The following is a 20,486-nucleotide window of genomic DNA, read 5'->3' as shown; positions in this document are numbered from 1 at the left end:
AACAGCTTCTACACCAAGCCATAAGACTGCTAAATTGTTAGTCCGGGTAGCTATTGGTTAACTATTTAACTATCTGCATTGAACCTTTTTGCACTATTTTGACTCATCACATATGCTGCTGCTACTGTTTATTATCTATCCTGTTGACTCACTTTATCCCTACCTACAGATGAAGTCAGAAGTTTACATACACCTTAGCCAAATACATTTAAACTCAGTTTTTCACAATTCCTGACATTAATCCTAGTAACATTCCCTGTCTTAGGTCAGGTAGGATCACCACTTTATTTTAAGAATGTGAAATGTCAGAATAATAGTAGAGAGAATGAATTATTTCAGCTTTTATTTATTTCATCACATTCACAGTGGGTCAGAAGTTGACAAACACTCAATTAGTATTCGGTAGCATTGCCTTGAAATTGTTTAACTTGGGTCAAATGTTTGGGGTATCCTTCCACAAGAAGTTGGGTGAATTTTGGCCCATTCCTCCTGACAGAGCTGGTGTAACTGAGTCAGATTTGTAGGCCTCCTTGCTCGCATATGCCTTTTCAGGTCTGCCCACAAATTTTCTATAGGATTGAGGTCAGGGCTTTGTGATGGCCACTCCAATACCTTGACTTTGTTGTCCTTAAGCCATTTTGCCACAACTTTGGAAGTATGCTTGGGGTCATTGTCCATTTGGAAGACCCATTTGCGACCAAGCTTTAACTTCCTGACTGATGTCTTGAGATGTTGCTTAAATATATCCAGATAATTCTCCATCCTCATGATGCCATCTATTTTGTGAAGTGCACCAGTTCCTCCTGCAGCAAAGCACAACAACATGATGCTGCCACCCCTGTGTTTCACGGTTGGGATGGTGTACTTGGTGTACTTCGGTTAGCCTCCCCCTTTTTCCTCCAAACATATCGATGGTCATTATGGCCAAACAGTTCTATTTTTGTTTCATCAGACCAGAGGACATTCTTCCAAAAAGTACAATCGTTGCCCCCATGTGCAGTTGCAAACTGTAGTCTGGCTTTTTTATGGCGGTTTTGGAGCAGAGGCATCTTTCCTTGTTGAGCGGCCTTTCAGGTTATGTCGATATAGGACTCGTTTTACGATGGAAATAGATACTTTTGTACCTGTTTCCTCCAGCATCTTCACAAGGTCCTTTGCTGTTGTTCTGGGATTGATTTGCACTTTTCGCACCAAAGTACGTTCATCTCTATGAGACAGAATGCGTCTCCTTCCTGATCGGTATGACGGCTGTGTGGTCCCATGGTGTTTATACTTGCGCACTATTGTTTGTACAGATGAACGTGGTACCTTCAGGCGTTTGGAAATTGCTCCCACGGATGAACCAGATTTCTGGAGGTCTACAATTTTTTTTCTGAGGTGTTGCTTGATTTCTTTTGATTTTCCCATGATGTCAAGCAAAGAGGCACTGAGTTTGAAGGTAGGCATGGAAATACATCCACACCTCCAATTGACTCAATTGATGTCAATTAGCCTATCAGAAGCTTCTAAAGCCATGACATAATTTTCTGGAATTATCCAAGGCACAGTCAACTTAGTGTATGTTAACTTCTGACCCACTGGAATTGTGATACAGTGAATTATAAGTGAAATAATCTGTCTGTAAACAATTGTTGGAAAAATGGCTTGTGTCATGCACAAAGTAGATGTCCTAACCGACTTGCCAAAACTATAGTTCATTAACAAGAAATTTGTGAAGTGGTTGAAAAACGAGTTTTAATGACTCCAACCTAAGTGTATGTAAACTTCTGACTTCAACTGTATCTACCTCAAACAACTCGTACCCCTGCACATTGACTCGGTCCTCATACCTCGTGTAAATAGCCAAGTTATCGTTACCCATTGGATATTTATTCCTGGTGTTATTATGTTTCTATTATTTCTCTTGTTTTCTCTTTGCAATGTTAGGAAGGGCCCAAAAATGCTGCTTAACTTGTAAGCATTTCACTCTTAGTCTACATGGCACTTGATTTGATACTCGACCACATACACACAGTATGCATGCACACACACTTTATAAACACACACACACACACACACACACACACACACACACACACACACACACAAACTCTACAGAAGTACCATAAGCGTGTGATGACAGTCGAGACAGATGACTTCATAGTTGTGTCCATGTCCAGGGGCTGGATCCCAAAGCATCTCTAATGACGACTCTGTTACTGAGCCCTCTCTCACACTGCTGGGTGACGGCAGAAGTACACACACACACCTGACAGGGTCGGCCAACACGTTGTCAGATTCTCCCCTCTGCTAGAAACATACACACCACCTGGGGGGCTCAGCGCTACACACACACACACACACACAGTCAATATACTGTACAGAACCACATAAACACACACTCAATATATTTATAACACACACAACCACGCAGAAGCACACCTAAAGAATTACACGAACACAGAGTTTCATACCAGTGTGTATGGTCAGTTCCTCCACTACTTGCCACATCATGTTCTGTGACAGCGTTAACTCTGACCCTGTACTTCCTGAACCCCTCCAGTCCTACAATCACAGTCGACCTGGAACTGCTGGCCACGCCCCTTCTCCTCTCCTGGCCTGAAGCTACATCCCCACCAGCAAACCAGGTACAGCACAGCATGCTGGGACTCTGGGGCCGTCCAGCTTACTGTGATCTGACTGGCTGTCACATTGCAAATGGTGATGTTCCAAGGGGGAAGGGGCCGTGTGTGAGTGATGTGCGTGTTCCCAAGGCTTCAAGCGGCCCCAGCGAGGTGAGAGGCTCTGAGGGACAGAGAGTAGATCTTCCCTGGGGACAGACCTGGAACCTTCAGCCCTCTGGACAATAGGGACACTGGGACACGACCTGCACTTCTCTTCTCCCTTTCTTTCTCCTCTTCCCCTTCCTCCTGATCTTTGTATTGGACATAGAGCTGGGGGGGGGGGGGGGGGGGTGACGTCACTCCAGTGGATATCTGCTTTTCTCTCTGTTACATCCAGCAGTTCAAAGGTGAACAAACGAGGGAAGAGAGGGAATGAGAGCGACAGAGAGAGAGAAAGAGAGACAGAGAGAGATAGGGTTAATGCGTGTCTGGCAGTGGTAAAGAGGTATTGGTTGTATATTTACTTGGGTATTGACTGTATTAATGCATACTTTCCCAGTGACGGATAAAGGGTAAAAGGATGTGGCAGAAGAACGGCGTAAGAAAGTAGCCGGGTCCAGTAGAGTTCTTCTGCAGGGCAAAACAGTCCGTCTGATTGGCTAGCAGCGATAATGATAGCACTAGCCATGTTGTAGGAGGAGCCATCGGACGAATGGGGCCACCTCTTATCCTGTGAAGAGAAACAACAACAACAACAACATTTTGTGTGTAACGGTTGTCAACTTCCTCCTCTGAGGAGGAGTAGTAGGAAGGATCGGAGGACCAAAATGCAGCGTGGTATGTATCCATAATGTAATTTAATGAATACAAAATACAAAAGAACAAGATAATCAAAATGAAAACCGAAACAGTCCTGAATGGTGCAAACACTGAAACGGAAAAATAATCACCCACCAATCAAGGGTGAAAACAGGCTGCCTAAGTATGGTTCTCAATCAGGGACAACGATTGACAGCCGCCTCTGATTGAGAACCAGACCAAATAGAGAAATACCAACTCATAGAAAAACAAACATAGACAACCCACCCAACTCACGCCCTGACCATACTAAAACAAAGACATAACAAAAGAACGCAGGTAAGAACGTGACATTGTGTGCGTTTGTGTCAGACAGACACGCTGAGAATGTCCCAATCATCAGTTTTAAATCACAGACTAACACGCTCTTCTGTAAGGAGGAAACTAATGTGTCTGCCTGGTTAGAAAAGCAAACACCATTCATGCTAACACAGCCCGTTTCTCTCACTCACACGCTTATGTGTGTGTGTTACCTTTCTGTCATTGAGAGCAGTCCAGAGCAGTAGCAGGTTGTTATGTGTGGTCAGGTGAGAGGAGAGGAGGAGGAGGTCTGTCTCTGTTTTAATGTCTACCAGGTGACCTCCTGAAGACACGCCCATACAGGCTTGCTGGGCGTCGCCCCATGACAGGCTCTGCCTACTCACACTATAGTAGCTCCTTCCGCTCGCCAGCCAACCAATAGGACATTGGGCTGAGGAGAGACAATAGTCAACTCAGACATATACAGTGCCTTGCGAAAGTATTCGGCCCCCTTGAACTTTGCGACCTTTTGCCACATTTCAGGCTTCAAACATAAAGATATAAAACTGTATTTTTTTGTGAAGAATCAACAACAAGTGGGACACAATCATGACGTGGAACGACATTTATTGGATATTTCAAACTTTTTTAACAAATCAAAAACTGAAAAATTGGGCGTGCAAAATTATTCAGCCCCCTTAAGTTAATACTTTGTAGCGCCACCTTTTGCTGCGATTACAGCTGTAAGTCGCTTGGGGTATGTCTCTATCAGTTTTGCACATCGAGAGACTGAAATTTTTTCCCATTCCTCCTTGCAAAACAGCTCGAGCTGGATGGAGAGCAATGGCAGCAGGCAGGTGTGAGTGCATCTGCACGCACAGTGAGGCGAAGACTTTTGGAGGATGGCCTGGTGTCAAGAAGGGCAGCAAAGAAGCCACTTCTCTCCAGGAAAAACAGACTGATATTCTGCAAAAGGTACAGGGATTGGACTGTTGAGGACTGGGGTAAAGTAATTTTCTCTGATGAATCCCCTTTCCGATTGTTTGGGGCATCCGGAAAAAAGCTTGTCCGGAGAAGACAAGGTGAGCGCTACAATCAGTCCTGTGTCATGACAACAATAAAGAATCCTGAGACCATTCATGTGTGGGGTTGCTTCTCAGCCAAGGGAGTGGGCTCACTCACAATTTTGCCTAAGAACACAGCCATGAATAAAGAATGGTACCAACACATCCTCCGAGAGCAACTTCTCCCAACCATCCAGGAACAGTTTAGTGACGAACAATGCATTTTCCAGCATGATGTAGCACCTTGCCATAAGGCAAAAGTGATAACTAAGTGGCTCGGGGAACAAAACATCGATATTTTGGGTCCATGGCCAGGAAACTCCCCAGACCTTAATCCCATTGAGAACTTGTGGTCAATCCTCAGGCGGGGGGACAAACAAAAACCCACAAATTCTGACAAACTCCAAGCATTGATTATACTAGAATGGGCTGCCATCAGTCAGGATGTGGCCCAGAAGTTAATTGACAGCATGCCAGGGTGGATTGCAGAGGTCTTGAAAAAGAAGGGTCAACACTGCAAATATTGACTCTTTGCATCAACTTCATGTAATTGTCAATAAAATCCTTTGACACTTATGAAATAGTTGTAATTATACTTCAGTATTCCATAGTAACATCTGACAAAAATATCTAAAGACACTGAAGCAGCAACCTTTGTGGAAATTAATATTTGTGTCATTCTCAAAACTTTTGGCCACGACTGTACTCTTACACCTTCAGCCATCAACTTGTACACAAAACTAATCCTCCTAAAACTTGAAAGCATTTTACAGGAAAGTACTCATCCCCTTCACTTAAAATTCAGTTCAGCAGCAGCCGGACAAGGGGAAAGAGACTTCTTCAAAATAAAATCAAAACAGATAAATATGGGGACTGGTTTATTCCGGCAGCCATTAAGCTGCCGGTATAATAGATAGTCTGTTGGTATAAGTATAATAGATAGTCTGTTGGTCCTTCGTGTACACTTTCATTTTTAATGTGGAGCTATAGCACTTGGACTAAATTCTATTGTGTCGTTTTTGTGTTGTCATGTTTTATCTACTGTCTTTTCAAGCACATGACCAAATGAGTTTCCCCCTGGTGGGATAATACAGTTGATGTGAATCTGAATCTGATTGGCTGGTCCTCATTAAAGTCCCGTAGATCACTTCATTATTCCCATTTTGTTTACAAAGCTCTACTACACAACATTCCAACTCACCTAACTTCACTATTAAAATATGAGATACCAAAACCGTTAACAAGGCTGGTTAACTCTTGAGGTTCCTCGGGTCTCCACCGAACTAGGTAAATCTGCTTTTAGTTTTAAAGCACCTCATTGCTGGCACCAACTACAAAATACATTACAACTGGATGTTCTGGTGTTGCTCGAGCAATTTCAAATACTGATTGGGAACCTTCTTATTGAGGAATGCAATTGTTTTTCTTGAATATTTATGTTGTATTTTACTTGTTTTATATTGTATTAGATTTGTGATTTTGTCTCATGACATTGTATATGCAGGGCTCCCTTATGAAGAGTCCTGGTCTCAATGTTGACTCCTAGCTTAAATAAAGGGAAAAATGTAAAAATATACCTGTCTCCATGGTGGTGTGTAGTCTCTGGGTGAGGCTGATGTTGAGGTGTGTGAAGGGCGTGGTCAACTCTGCTGTGATGCTGTAGTGTGCTCCAGGCTGCAGACCTCTCACTGCGTACGAGGAGTTGTGTGTGTGGTCAGTGTGTGTGTGTGTTTGGTGTGCATGGTTGTGAAGAGTGAGGGCAGTGAGAGTCTGTTGGTTCTGTAGGGTGCAGGACAGCAAAGCACTGGTGGTGGTCACCTCGACACGGAGAGAGGAGAGGGGGACAGGAGCTACACAGTGCACACATAAACAAACACAAATGCACGCACACACACACGCACGCACGCACACACACATACACACACACGAACCTGTTACAGCTGCACAAGTCTAATTGTGAAACAGTAAACCATTCCTTTTCATCCATTATCTGTTAAATTCTGTTGTATTACAGGACCATAGAGGTCAGGGGTCAAGGTTAGGCTCACCAATATGAAAGGTCTTAGTCTCCAGTGTGGCGTTTTTGTTTATAGCGTTCCATGCGATGTCACTTCCTACTGGCTCCTCAGCCAATTGCAGCAGCAGCCTGCAGTCAGGTGAACACTCAGAGCGGCCAATAGGATCAAGCCACACCTGAAGGGGCGAGGACAGAGAGTGGTTTAGTGGTTGCGATATGTTTGTGGTTGTCTGGTCAGACCGTGAGGTTGGGTGATGGTTGTATGGTGGGTGGGTTCTGACTGTGAGGTTGTGTGCCGTTCTGTAGGAGATAGTGTAGCAGTCTGGACCAGAGGGGAAGCGGCCAAACATAACCTCAACAACCACGACCGCCAACTCGGCGCACTGGACACAAGAGAAACTGATCATCTGGAAAGAGAGGGAGAGTGAGAGGGGAAAGAGAGAGACGTTCTATAAATCGCTCAGACTATAGGTGTCACATTTGAAACTTTGACACAGACTGTTAAACGAGAGTTGTGATAGATAACTGTTTCACCTAAAACTAATAGCTAGAAACTGTGTGTGTGTGTCTTACCTGGATGAACCCTATCAGCACCCACACATGCACCATTCCATCCATTGGGAAGCCTGGTCCTCTCATCAGTGCACAACAGGAGTGACATGCACTATCCTCTAAAGATAGTACCACAACATGCATACATCCAATATCAATATGGCTTTGGAATCAGAAAACCTGTCTGTTTGGATATCTCATCTATGTACCGAAGAGTGAGGTAATGTCCAGTGGCTTCAGTGAGGACTGAGGTTGTCAGTGTTCTGTGTAAGAGGAGGAGGAGTGTAATCACAGCTGAACTGTACCGAGGAGTCCTCCCCAGTGACGCAACACAACTTTGAATTTAGCGCTCCGCAGCAGCATACCGAGAAGCAGAGCCTCGTGTGAAGACACGCACAGTCCAATTCAATCAGTCTGTGTGTCGTTCAGCCCAATTTTTTCTGCCCTGCCGCCCTTTCCTCTTTGTTGGGATAAGAGCCGGTTACTATGACAACCAGGCTTGCAGCCACACAGAGAGCAACTCCTGGGGAGAGAGGGAGAAAGAAAGAGAGGGAGAGAGAGAGAAGGATAGGGAGAAAGAACGGGGTGAAAGTAAAGAACTTAAAGTAGACCAGATAAACAACATTCCATATACCTCAGCCTCTTTGCAGATTTATTCTCTAGTGCATTCAGGACCACTCTCTCTTTCTCACACAGACACACGCACCCACTGTTCAGTCGATTAATTTCTGGGCTGTATTGATGCAGTGATTTGCTAATCAACTCCACTGCTGTGTGTTCCACACGGCAGATCAAAACAGTCGGTGTGTGTATGAGAGAGAGTGAGTGTAGAGAGAGCTGAACAGCGAGTAGTTGAATGTGAGCTAGTGGTCTGTGCGAATGATAAAAAAAGGAATAATTTACTGATCAATCACTAATCAATGACGGATCAATGTGGTTTCCTGCCTCTTCAATACTTCACTTCTTCCTGGTGGAGGTCACTGGTATTTTACTGATGACGAAGTGTCATTAACATGGTTTATTTAGATGGTAATTATACACTGAGTGTACAAAACATTCGGAACACCTGCTCTTTCCATAGACTGACCAGGTGAATCCAGGTGAAAACTACGATCCCTTATTTATGTCACTTGTTAAATTCACTTCAATAAGTGTAGATGAAGGGTAGGAGACAGTTTAAATAATGATTTTTAAGCCTTGACACTATTGAGACATGGATTGTGTATGTGTGCCATTCAGAGGGTGAATGGGCAAGACAACGATTTAAGTGCCTTTGAACGGGGTATGGTAGTAGGTGCCAGGTGGTTTGAGTGTGTCAAGAACTGCAACACTGCTGGGTTTTTCACAATCAACAGTTTCCTGTGTGTATCAACAATGGTCTACCACCCAAGGGACATCCAGCCAACTTGACAAAACTGGGAAGCATTGGAGTCAACATGAGCCAGCATCCCTGTGGAACACTTTCAACACCTTGTAAAGTCCATGAATTGAGGCTGTTCTGAGGGCAAAGGGGGGCGCAACTCAATATAAGGAAGGTGTTTCTAATGTTTTGTACACTCAGTGTATATACACACACATTGTTACACAGACCCCCACACAATAATTACACACTACCAGGCCAGAGAAACACAAACACACATCAGCACTGAACACACTGAGTCAGCAGGGGAGTGTGTGTGTGGAGGAGGATGGAAAGTTTTTCATTCATGCAAAAAAACACCAACCAGTCAGACACTGTTGAGTATTTTATTGTTCTATTCTGAGTGGTAACATCTGTGTGATGGCAACAGCACATACTGTATGATTACTGGCACAATGCTTCATAATAAACAACACAGCACATACTGTATGATTACTGGCACAATGCTTCACAATAAACAACACAGCAGATACTGTATGATTACTGGCACAATGCTTCACAATAAACAACACAGCAGATACAGCCTTCTGTAGAACTACAGATAATCTACTTCCAGATGCTTAGGTGGATTAATAATTAATTGATTTAAATCCAAATATAAAAGCTTTACATTTGTAATGAATGTTTTTTGTTCTAAGACAAATATTAGCGGCATATTAAACATGTCAGTCATCAGGAGAGAACTAGATCACTGACATACTAAATCAGCAGTAGTCCTGTCAGCTGGGACCAACTGATCTGAACATTATAAAGCCAGAGAGGACTAGCTAGTGTTACACACGAGGAGGAGCAGGCTACAGCAGTACAGATAGGACTAGTGTTATCATAGTACAGGAGGAACTGGTTACAGCCCTACACATCTGTAATGACAGGGTCACTACAACAGGCCAGCATACACCCTTCAACAACAGACTGAAGGAAGACTAAAGAACTCGCCTACCTGGACACTTCACCTGTCTGACCTCTGACCTTCCATCCTCCGTCCAACCTACTGTTTGCCATACTGGAGCTCACATTGACTAGATCAGGGTAGATAGACTTTAGTTTTACGTTAAAAAGACTGTAAAATCACCAGGAATTCAGCTAAAAATGAGTTTAGTTTAGGAAATGTTTCCAAGTATTTCCACAAAATAAAAAGACGTGTCTCAATGTATGAAATTATTGTTATTTTTTGGCTTAGTTGTGGTCAATTTGCAGTGTAACTAATCAAAAGAGAACTATCACGCTCTCCAGAAGCTTGGCTGGTGCATAAAACCTGTGAATTCAGACAAACAAAGAGGTGTAATGGGTTCACAAAATATGTTGCATAATGCTTAGTTCATTATTCAATATGTTACATTTTTCTACTGCATCAGGGATAGCGTACACAGATGTTTTGTCTTTACAGCCTTCTTCAGTGTGTAGGTACCTGTGTACAGTGTACAAATTATTATAATTATTTTCCATGCCCCTGACCATCCTCCTGAATCTAGTTGCCTACCCCTGGATTACAGTAGATCTCTTTAGTTCCATAGGCAGGAGCAGTCTAGAGGTTCCTGGAAGCTGTAGTCCACCAGGGTAGCATTGCGTGAGCAGTAGAGGGTGACGGAGCGGGATTGTAGTCCACTCTCTCTGCAGCACTTACAGAAGCGGGCGTGGCTGTTGATGTTGAAGTTAAAGATGGTGGCAGACGGACACTTCCCATCACACGAATACACTGTCAACTGAGAGAGAGAGAGAGAGAGAGAGAGAGAGGGGTGGTAAGATTTTATACTCCATAAAAAAAACATCTTATTGATACTGTCTCTCTCTTACCGGAGCGTTGCTCCTGCAGTCGTCTTTCCTGATGGTGGTTCGGATTGCTACACGCTTACACATCTTACCGTCCTCCTTACCTAAACACACACGCACACAGAGGAAACGCTGAGATACACGCAAGCACACAACACAGCTTTCAGCCCCAGAGTCCTGTCATTCACACAGTAAAAGGCCTATTGAGCAGGACTCTTTTGCCTAGCAGCGGTGGCTCAGTTTAATTGACAGCCAGCTGACTGGGGGGCAGTTCTCATGCCAGAGACCCAGCTCCCATTGGGCACTGGCCTGAACTTAAACCCACTCTAGCCAATCGGGGATAAGACACAGGGGGCAGAGGGGTGGGGGATGATGGAATGTTGAGAGGCAGCAACATGGTGTCCAGCTCTACACTTGGCCAAACTCTCTGTATATGTGAAGGAATGGGGATGATTCTTACTCACATAGAGGATTCAGCACAGCAATAACATGTTGACACATTGGAATGGGGTTTTGTCCTGAGGAATGTTAGGTGAACCTTGACCTGTAGTTTATATGTATGGTGTGGTAGGGTTAGGACTAGACAAACACACACTGTGATAGGTGAAGGATGAGAGGTCGTGGTACCTGTGTCACAATTAGTACTACCAGTGAGGGTTATGGGGTGAGAGGTTAAAGATGAAAGGTGAGAGGTCGTGGTACCTTTGTCACAGTTAGTACTACCAGTGGGGGTTACGGGGTTAACGGTAAACGGTATAACACCGACTCCAGAACCTGGGAGCAGCGGCAGGAACAACAACGTCAGGAGAACGATAGGAGAACACACAGGTTAACGTTGGTTTAGAACACATTGAAAACACACAGAGGAATCAGCGCAGTGGCATGCACAGCCATGGGAGCCAGACAATGTTCTCTGAGACTGGGGAAGACAGCCAGATGGCCAAACACTCAGGATTACTACATGCTGATGCACCAAGGCTCATTCTCATTGGCCAAACTAAACACCAAGCATCACCATTGGCCAAAATGTAACAAAAACAAGCATTCTCATTGGCCAAACTGGTAAAGCAGGCAAGCGGACAAGGAGGCAGAGCTGCTGTATTACTGGGAGAGCAGACTGGGTCTGTGTTCTTCACCTTTACATGCACAATTTGTGTTTAATGGGACAGTTCACCAGTGGTGTAAAGTACTTGAGTAAAACTATTTTAAAGTACTACTTAAGTAGTAATAATGTAGTTTGATTCCATACATTTTACCTGACATCCAAAAGTACTTCATTTTGACCGCTTAGCAGGACAGGAAAATGGTCCAATTCAAGCACTTATCAAGACAACACATGGTCATCCCTTCTGCCTCTGATCTGGCAGACTCACTAAACACAAATGCATCTTTTATAAATGATGTCTCAGTGTTGGAGTATGCCTCTGGCTATCCATACACTTTAAAAACAAGAAAATGGTGCCATATGCTTTGCTTAAAAGAAGGAATTGGAAATGATTTATACTTCTGATACTTAAGTATATTTGAGCAATTACATTTACTTTTGATACTTAAGTATATTTAGAACCAAATACTTTTAAACTTTTACTCGAGTAGTATTTTACTGAGTGACTTTTACTTTTACTTGAGTAACTTTCTATTAAGGTATCTATACTTTTACTCAAGTATGACAAATGGATACTTTTTCCAACACTGCAGTTCACTTAAAATACAAACTGCCTTCCTCTTATGGACATCTAAGTATTTTATAGATTTACAGAGTCTGTTTAGCTACAGTTTATCATTAGCATCATTGAGTTTAAAAGAAAATTGGAGTGGTTGGACGGACCACTGTTTGCATGCTGTTAATCTCCAGATAACTGTGAGTTATGATCATTTATCCACTAAATAAAGTATTTTCCAATCAACAGTAAAATCCTTCTTCAATATTATCATGACAGTGTATCAGGACCATCAGGCAGATCAAGGACCACCCCTACAGCAGAGGCTGCTGGGTTGTGTAGTGATTCATGCTGGTTGTTGCCAGCCAACCACAAGCTTTTACTCTGCTTTAGGCTGCTACAGGCCACACCCCCCCAACCAGTCAGCCAATAAGCCCAACCGTTGCCAGGCAATGCCCTGCCCACCTCTGTGATTGACAGCTGAAAGCATATGAGAAGCAAATGTGATCGGTCACTTACACGTTCTGCAACAGCCATCCACATAGCTCTGGACCACGCCCCCATTCTGCAATGATTGAAAAAAGGTTACAGACAGACCTCATTGTGTGTGAATGTTAGTGTGTGTGTGTGTTTACCTGAGTGCACTCTGTGTCATTGAAGGGGGGGCAGACCACCCCTGAGGCCAGCACCACGGTTCCCCCTGCCGTCTCCACACAGTCGTACCGTGTACAGTTATCTACCCAGGAGCTCCCCGCCTGTTCACACACAAACCGTCAAAGTTATTCATCCAGGATTTTCCTGTGTGTTAGGTAGATTATTTGTGTCTGTTTGGCAGTATTAGGTTGTGTGTGTGTGTGTGTGTTCTCACAGTGAAGACCTCAGTGGTTCTGTTGTGGCTGTTGAAGGAACAGGAGACGTTCTTACAGGAGCCACAGCACACCTGAGGATCTGACGATGCTGCGTAAAGCTGGTGCTGAGAGGTGGGAGGGAGGTCAGAAGGGGGGGGGAGAAATCAGAAGGAGGGGGGGGAAATCAGAAGGAGGGGGAGAGGTCAGAGGAGGGGAGAAGTCAGAAGGAGGGGGAGAAGTCAGAGGAGGGGAGAAATCAGAAGGAGGGAGAAGTCAGAGGAGGGAATAAGTCAGAAGGGGGGGGGTCAGAAGGGGGGAGAAGTCAGAAAGAGGGGGAGAAGTCAGAAGGGGGGGAGGAATCAGAAGGGGGGAGAAATCAGAAGGGGGGAGAAGTCAGAAGGAGGGGAGAAGTCAGAAGGAGGGGAGAAGTTAGAAGGATGGGGAGAAGTCAGAGGAGGGGACAAGTCAGAAAGAGGGGGAGAAGTCAGAAAGAGGGGAGAAGTCAGAAGGAGGGGGAGTCAGAAGGGGGGGAGGAATCAGAAGGGGGGAGAAATCAGAAGGGGGGAGAAGTCAGAAGGAGGGGAGAAGTCAGAAGGAGGGGAGAAGTTAGAAGGATGGGGAGAAGTCAGAGGAGGGGACAAGTCAGAAAGAGGGGGAGAAGTCAGAAAGAGGGGAGAAGTCAGAAGGAGGGGGAGTCAGAAGGGGGGGTTAGAAGGGGGAGAGGGGTCAGAAAGGGGGGGAGAAGTCAGAAGGGGGAGGGAAATCAGAAGGGGGGAGAAGTCAGAGGAGGGGAGAAGTCAGAAGGAGGGAAAAAGTCAGAAGGAGGGGGAGAAGTCAGAGGAGGGGACAAGTCAGAAAGAGGGGAAGAAGTCAGAAAGAGGGGAGAAGTCAAAAGGAGGGGGAGTCAGAAGGGGGGGAGTCAGAAGGGGGGGTTAGAAGGGGGAGAGGAGTCAAAAAGGGGGGGAGAAGTCAGAAGAGAGGGGAGAAGTCAGAAGGAGGGGTTGAAGTCAGAGGAGGGGTTGAAGTTAGAAGGGAGGAGAAGTCAGAGGGAAGAAGTCAGAAGGAGAGGGAGAAGTCAGGGGAGGAGACAAGTCAGAAAGAGGGGGAGAAGTCAGAAAGAGGGGAGAAGTCAGAAGGAGGGGGAGAAGTCAGAGGAGGGGACAAGTCAGAAAGAGGGGGAGAAGTCAGAGGGGACAAGTCAGAAAAAGGGGGAGAAGTCAGAAAGAGGTGATAAGTCAGAAGGAGGGGAGAGGTCAGAAAGAGGGGAGAAGTCAGAAGGAGGGTGAGTCAGAAGGGGGGGGTCAGAAAGGGGGGGAGAGGTCAGAAAGAGGGGAGAGGTCAGAAAGAGGGGAGAAGTCAGAAGGGTTGACGTAACTCTGATCAGGATGGAAGTTTGGGGTGTGTGTGAGAGAGAGAGAGACATACCGGGCCACACTTCTGAGAGCAGTTGACAGCGGACACGTCCATGGCGTAGTATCCGGTGTGTGTGTCACGGTGTGTCAGACAGTGTACGGTGTAACACAGCTCTCCTTCATAGTACTGAATCAGGCTCTGCCCTGGCCCCAGCACCGTGACTCCCTGGAACACACACACCTCTGCCTTCTCTACACACAGATATCAGGGGTCAGGGGTTAGTAGCCTAGGGTGTGTTTGTGCATAGTGTGTGTGTATGTGTGTGTACTTACCACAGGTGTAGCGGGGGCAGCCACAGATGCTTCTGCTATCTGGAACCTCCACCTGTACCTCCCCCTGAGAGACCAGAGATGTTACTATGACACACACAAACACACACACACACACACATGCACATTGCACACACAAACAGGAATATTCCTGAAGTTGACTGACTCACCACCTTACAGACTGGGAGAGAGCTGTCCTCACACTGGCATTCTGAGAGAAGAAGAGAGACGTTGTTTACTACAGAACTGGAGGCCTAGAACCATGCTCTGTTTGGACTACAAGATTTTTCAAAGACACAGTTCTGGGCATGATGGTATGTGTGTGCATTTAGATGTGTGTGTGCAACTATTGCGTGTGCAAAAATGTGTGTTTGTGTGTGTGTACCACAGCGGTGGTCGGGGCAGCAGTGTCCAGGGTGGGTGGTTTGGACCAAAGACAGGCCAGGAGAGCAGGTCAGAGACGACTCAGGACACAGGTTCACATCACACACTGCACACAGGAGAACACTGCTGTAAACATCAACCCTGTGTGTGTGTGTGTGTGTGTGTGTGTGTGTGTGTGTGTGTGTGTGTACATTAATGTGTGTTGTCTGTACAGCTTGTATAGTGTGTAGAGTATAATGTGTGTGTGTTACCACAGTGGTATTGAGGGCAGCAGCTGTTAGTGGTGTTTAGATTCACAGCTAATATCTCGCCATCGGAACAGGCCGGGACAGGCTCGATACATGACTCACACACTGCAGAGAGAAGACACACACACCGTTGGTCACTGACTGTTTTTGGCCGATCGTCGGTCCTCTACATCTACCCAAAGTTCAGCTACAGTAATGTTGGACGGAGACGGTCGACCCAGGAAGCAGTAGAAGGTCTGACCTTACCACACAGGAAGGAGTAACAGCAGGAGTTGTCCTCACGGACCTCCACGAGGAACTGATCTTCTCTGCAGTCAGGGGCGGTGACGGGGGGACAGGCATGGGGGTCGCACTCTGAGACAGACCAATCACAGGACTCAGTTATTAAACCACACCTAACAATACCAGTGAATGATTAAAGCTATTATCTTTTGATTCAGTACCTACCACAACGGTACTCTGGGCAGCAGGACAAGGCACTGTAACCAATCACCAGCCGGTTCCCATTTTCACAGGGCGGAGCCTCACTCTCACAGATGGTCAGATTACACTCTGAGAGAGAGAGAGAGAGAGAGAGAGAGAGAGAGAGAGAGAGAGAGAGAGAGAGAGAGAGAGAGAGAGAGAGAGAGAGAGAGAGAGAGAGAGAGGGATGCAGCTTAAGCCCCACCCTCTTCAACATACATATCAACAAATTGGCGAGGGCACTAGAACAGTCTACAGTACCAGTACATCTACTGTTTGCTGATGATCTGGTGCTTCTGTCCCCAACCAAGAAGGGCCTACAGCAGCACCTAGATCTTATGCATAGATTCTGTCAGTAAAATTCAGTAAGACAAAAATAATGGTGTTCCAAAAAAGGTTAAGTTGCCAGGACCACAAATACAAATTCCATCTTGACACAGTTGCACGAGAGCACACAAAGAACTATACATACCTCTGCCTAAACATCAGCGCCCAGGTAACTTCCACAAAGCTGTGAATGATCTAAGAGACAAGGCAAGGGGCTCCCGAGTGGCGCAGCGGTCTAAGGCACTACATCTCAGCACTAGAGGCGTCACTACAGACACCCTGGTTTGAATCCAGGCTGTATCACAACTGGCCGTGATTGGGAGTCCCATAGGGTGGCGCACAATTGGCCAGCATCGTCCGAGTTTGTCCGGTGTAGGCCGTCATTGTAAATAATAATTTATTCTTAACTGACTTGCCTGGTTAAATAAAGGTTAAATAAAAAAAGAAGAGCCTTCTATGCCATCAAAAGGAACATAACATTTGACATACCAATTAGGATCTGTCTAAAAATACATGAATCAGTTATGGAAACCATTGCCCCTTATGGTTCTGGGGTCCACTCACCAACCAAGAATTCACAACATGGGACAAATACCAAAAATATCCTCCGTGTACAACGTAAAACACCAAATAATGCATGCAGAGCAGAATTAGGCCGATACCCGCTAATGATCAAAATCCAGGAAAGAGCTGTTAAAATTCTACAACCACCTAAAAGGAAGCAATTGCCAAACATTCCATAACAAAACCATCACCTACAGAGAAATAAACCTGGAGAAGAGTCTCCTAAGCAAGCTGGTCCTGGGGCTCTGTTCACAAACAGACCCCACAGAGCCCCAGGACAGCAACACATTTAGACCCAACCAAATTATGAGAAAACAAAAAGATAATTACTTGACACATTGGAAAGAATTAACAAAAAAACAGAGCAAACTAGAATGCTATTTGGCCCTAAACAGAGAGTACACAGTGGCAGAATACCTGACCATTGTGACTGACCCAAAATGAAGGAAAGCTTTGACTATGCACAGACTCAGTGAGCATAGCCTTGCTATTGAGAAAGGTCGCCGTAGGCAGACCTGGCTCCCAAGAGAAGACAGGCTATGTGCACACTGCCCACAAATTGAGGTGGAAACTGTGCTGCACTTCCTAACCTCCTGCCAAATGTATAACCATATTAGAGACATATTTCACTCAGATTACACAGACCCACCGAGAATTTGAAAACAAATTCAATTTTGATAAACTCCCATATCTATTGGGTGAAATACCACAGTGTGCAATCACAGTAGCAAGATTTGTGACCTGTTGCCACAAGAAAAGGGCAACCAGTGAAGAACAAACACCATTGTAAATACAACCTCTATTTAAGTGTATTTATTTGAGCTTTTTGCACAACGTTACAACACTGTATATAGACATAATAACACTGTATATAGATCATAATATGATGTCTTTATTCTTTGGGAACCTGTGTGAGTGTAATACTGTTCACTTTTTATTGTTTATTTAACGTTTGTTAATCCATTTCACTTGCTTTGGCAATGTGAACATATGTTTCCCATGCCAATAAAGCCTCTTGAATTGAATTGAGAGAGAGTCGATGGTATATGTAGGTGTCTAAGCATGCATGTGTGTGTGTGTCCTCACCACAGATCTTCTTGGGACAGCAGGCCCCCTCTTCCAGGACATCCAGTACGTACTCTCCCTCCCTCTCACACAGCGGAGTGGGACTAAAGCTGCAGTCAGGTTCTACTGCCACCACAGAACCGTTCTCCAGGCAGCGGAACAGACAGCAGCCACGCAATGACCCGTTCCACACCTCCCCAGGGGCCCGCGGAGACCCCTCGTTATCCGTACACACTACAAACACACACACAGACACACGTATCAGTACACTCTAAAAAACACAGAAGCAGAACCATAACAAGAGTCATACAGAGCACAAGCTCATAGAGCTGACATACTAGAGAAGACGTACACTGACATAGAGATGATATTCAGCCGACATAGAAATGACATACAGCTGACATAGAGCTGACATACTCACCACACTGCTCCTCTGTGACGCAGTAAGTGGAGTCTGCTCGGTGCAGGATGGTTCCAGAGCGACACACACACTCCTCTCTGATGTGGGAGCAGGTGGTCTCCTCATAGAACTCTCTGTTCTGACAGGTCCGGGTGGTACAGGTCGACACACACGCCTGGTACTCCCTACCTGAAGGACACCTCAACGCTACACACACACACGTACGCACAAGCATGCACAGACACGCAAACACACACACACACGTACGCACAAGCATGCACAGACACGCAAACACACACACACACAGACACACCGCTGTTGTTGTGACGTCACCAGCTAATACAGACCTGATGCGTGTGTGTATTAGTGTGTATTGGTGCGTGTGTGTACGAGGTCCTTACGGCAGAAGTTGTGTCGTCTCCAGTTGATGCAGACTTGGTAAGTGTAGCAGACAGCTACGTAGGCTGCCAGGAAGTCACACTGGTGGGCCTTATAGTGGAGGTCCCCTGCCCACATCACATCACAGAACTGCTCTGGAGACACCTTGCTGTGGCAAGGAGTGAAAGGTCTCTGTCTGAGCATGGAGAGACAGGTGGAACAGTCTCCAGTGGTACAGTTGTCTCCGATGCGTCGTGTGTGTTCCGTGTCCTCTGAGGTGTGGACCCTCCAGGCCTGCAGGAACAGACCCAGGTCTGCCACCTCCCTCACCACCGTACCGTTAGGCAGCTTCAGGTCATCAGCCGGGTTCCCGTCACAACACCCTGGGAGACACACCAGCAGGGAGTAAAAGGTGCTTAACCAACGTGAGACAAGGTGCAACCAAATAATAGTATGAGCATTGAGAAGGAAGAGGCACAACTCTCGATCACAATTTAAAAACAACTTGATACTTTATTTACAAAACTGTTACGGATACACTTATATTCATCACATGCACGAATGAACAAATGCACGCCCACACGTGCACACCCTGAAGAAATAGGCCAGAAATAGAGCAAGGTCTGAGAGAAACGTTCTCTCTTCTCCAGGTTCATTAAATCGTGCTAGAGGACGTCTTCAAAACAAACCCACATCCCTGATCTGACAATGAAGTATGGAAGCGTTAGAGTAAATGACAAATCTAGCTCGTGGATGTCTTACCACAGAGGCCTCTAGTAGGAGCAGATGTGTTGGAGGGGGCGGTGTATTGCAGCACCATGATGCCAGTGCTGTGGTACCACTGTATGTTGACTCCTCCAGGAGTGGTGATCAGGTACATACTGCCTGTGTCCTCTACTGACAGAGCCTGGCGGGAGAAAGGCAGCCGCGCCTTGATGTGGTTCACTGACACCTGTATACCCACACACACACAGATATAGCATGAGCTGTGTTCTACAGTGTATGCGATCAGTAATGGTTCAGTGGTCAGTTGGTTGCAGTCAGTGATGGTCACCTTGCGGTCAAGACGGTTGATGATGATCCTGTAGGAGGGAGTGGTGATGTTCAAGTTCTTGAAACACAGACCTGACGTTCCACCACTAGGGCTCTGAGAGAAAGATGTCCAAGTAACACGGTGTAATAATGACCATACAATTACTATGATAATGATCATGATTAGATGTTAAAAGGGAACTCACAGGTCGTCTGATGGAGTTGACGCTCTAAATATGAAACAAGAAAAAGTAAACCAATCAGAATCAGGTGCTTATAGCATCCTATGACAGTTTGTAATAGCGAGTGTATTTAAAACAGAGAGAGTTTGTGTGTGTGTTTTAGCTTGTGTGTGTGTGTGTGTGTACCTGGCTGGTAGGGCATTTGTTCACTGTTCCTATGATGTTCTCTGTGGGCAGGTAGACCAGGATGTAGGAGCCGTTATCATACAGCGCCACGTTGTTACCGTCAAACGTTATCACACGCAGGTCTGACATCACAGAGCAGCGACCTAACACATACACACACATGCACGGATAGGCAAACACACACAAGCACAGTATGTTTGTAAAATGTGTGTGTGTTGGTATGTATGTAGTGTGTGTGTATGTACAGTAGTGTGTGTTCTTACAGGGGCACTGCCAGAGCGGGCAGCAGGGGTCGGTGTTGGTGAGGACAGCCATGCCCAGCAGAGAGCAGCGAGGAGGAGTGGTGTTGTACCGACAGTGGAGGGAGGAGTTATGGAGGAGCAGCTCCCCATTAAAACAGATCAGCTCTGCACATTCATCAACACGGTAGGAATACGGGGGCTGGAGAGAGCAGAGAGAGACGAGAGAGAGGGAGATCAGAGAGATCAAAAATTCAGCTACTGGCAAAGGGAGTTCTCCAGGGCTGCATGCTTGGCCCTCTTA

At 45.7% G+C, this 20,486-nt stretch overlaps 2 protein-coding genes across 2 annotated transcripts in view; both read right to left on the bottom strand.

Annotated features, from left to right (window-relative positions):
* LOC109888859 (phosphatidylinositol phosphatase PTPRQ) overlaps positions 1-7,400 on the bottom strand; it is a 60,507-nt gene extending 53,107 nt beyond the window's left edge. Inside the window, exons 1-4 of the mRNA XM_031821425.1 lie at positions 7,356-7,400; positions 7,064-7,189; positions 6,814-6,958; positions 6,343-6,615 (exon numbers count right to left, since the gene is read on the bottom strand). Of these exons, the coding sequence (XP_031677285.1) occupies positions 6,343-6,615; positions 6,814-6,958; positions 7,064-7,189; positions 7,356-7,400 (589 nt within the window). The remainder of the gene's footprint in view (positions 1-6,342; positions 6,616-6,813; positions 6,959-7,063; positions 7,190-7,355) is intronic.
* A 1,666-nt stretch (positions 7,401-9,066) lies between these two features.
* LOC109888858 (otogelin-like protein) overlaps positions 9,067-20,486 on the bottom strand; it is a 62,404-nt gene continuing 50,984 nt past the window's right edge. The window contains exons 34-53 of the mRNA XM_031821413.1: positions 20,207-20,384; positions 19,944-20,086; positions 19,782-19,805; positions 19,598-19,690; positions 19,306-19,495; positions 18,567-18,926; positions 18,187-18,372; positions 17,787-17,999; positions 15,795-15,899; positions 15,594-15,701; positions 15,351-15,452; positions 15,101-15,205; positions 14,886-14,926; positions 14,719-14,782; positions 14,459-14,637; positions 13,054-13,158; positions 12,821-12,940; positions 12,705-12,750; positions 10,549-10,628; positions 9,067-10,457 (exon numbers count right to left, since the gene is read on the bottom strand). Coding sequence (XP_031677273.1) covers positions 10,257-10,457; positions 10,549-10,628; positions 12,705-12,750; positions 12,821-12,940; positions 13,054-13,158; positions 14,459-14,637; positions 14,719-14,782; positions 14,886-14,926; positions 15,101-15,205; positions 15,351-15,452; positions 15,594-15,701; positions 15,795-15,899; positions 17,787-17,999; positions 18,187-18,372; positions 18,567-18,926; positions 19,306-19,495; positions 19,598-19,690; positions 19,782-19,805; positions 19,944-20,086; positions 20,207-20,384 — 2,643 coding nt within the window. The 3' untranslated portion in view covers positions 9,067-10,256. The remainder of the gene's footprint in view (positions 10,458-10,548; positions 10,629-12,704; positions 12,751-12,820; positions 12,941-13,053; positions 13,159-14,458; positions 14,638-14,718; positions 14,783-14,885; positions 14,927-15,100; positions 15,206-15,350; positions 15,453-15,593; positions 15,702-15,794; positions 15,900-17,786; positions 18,000-18,186; positions 18,373-18,566; positions 18,927-19,305; positions 19,496-19,597; positions 19,691-19,781; positions 19,806-19,943; positions 20,087-20,206; positions 20,385-20,486) is intronic.

Source organism: Oncorhynchus kisutch, linkage group LG4, assembly GCF_002021735.2.
Source record: "Oncorhynchus kisutch isolate 150728-3 linkage group LG4, Okis_V2, whole genome shotgun sequence".
In the NCBI taxonomy this organism is placed as follows: Eukaryota; Metazoa; Chordata; class Actinopteri; order Salmoniformes; family Salmonidae; genus Oncorhynchus; species Oncorhynchus kisutch.
This window is presented reverse-complemented; position numbering and strand designations above follow the sequence as displayed.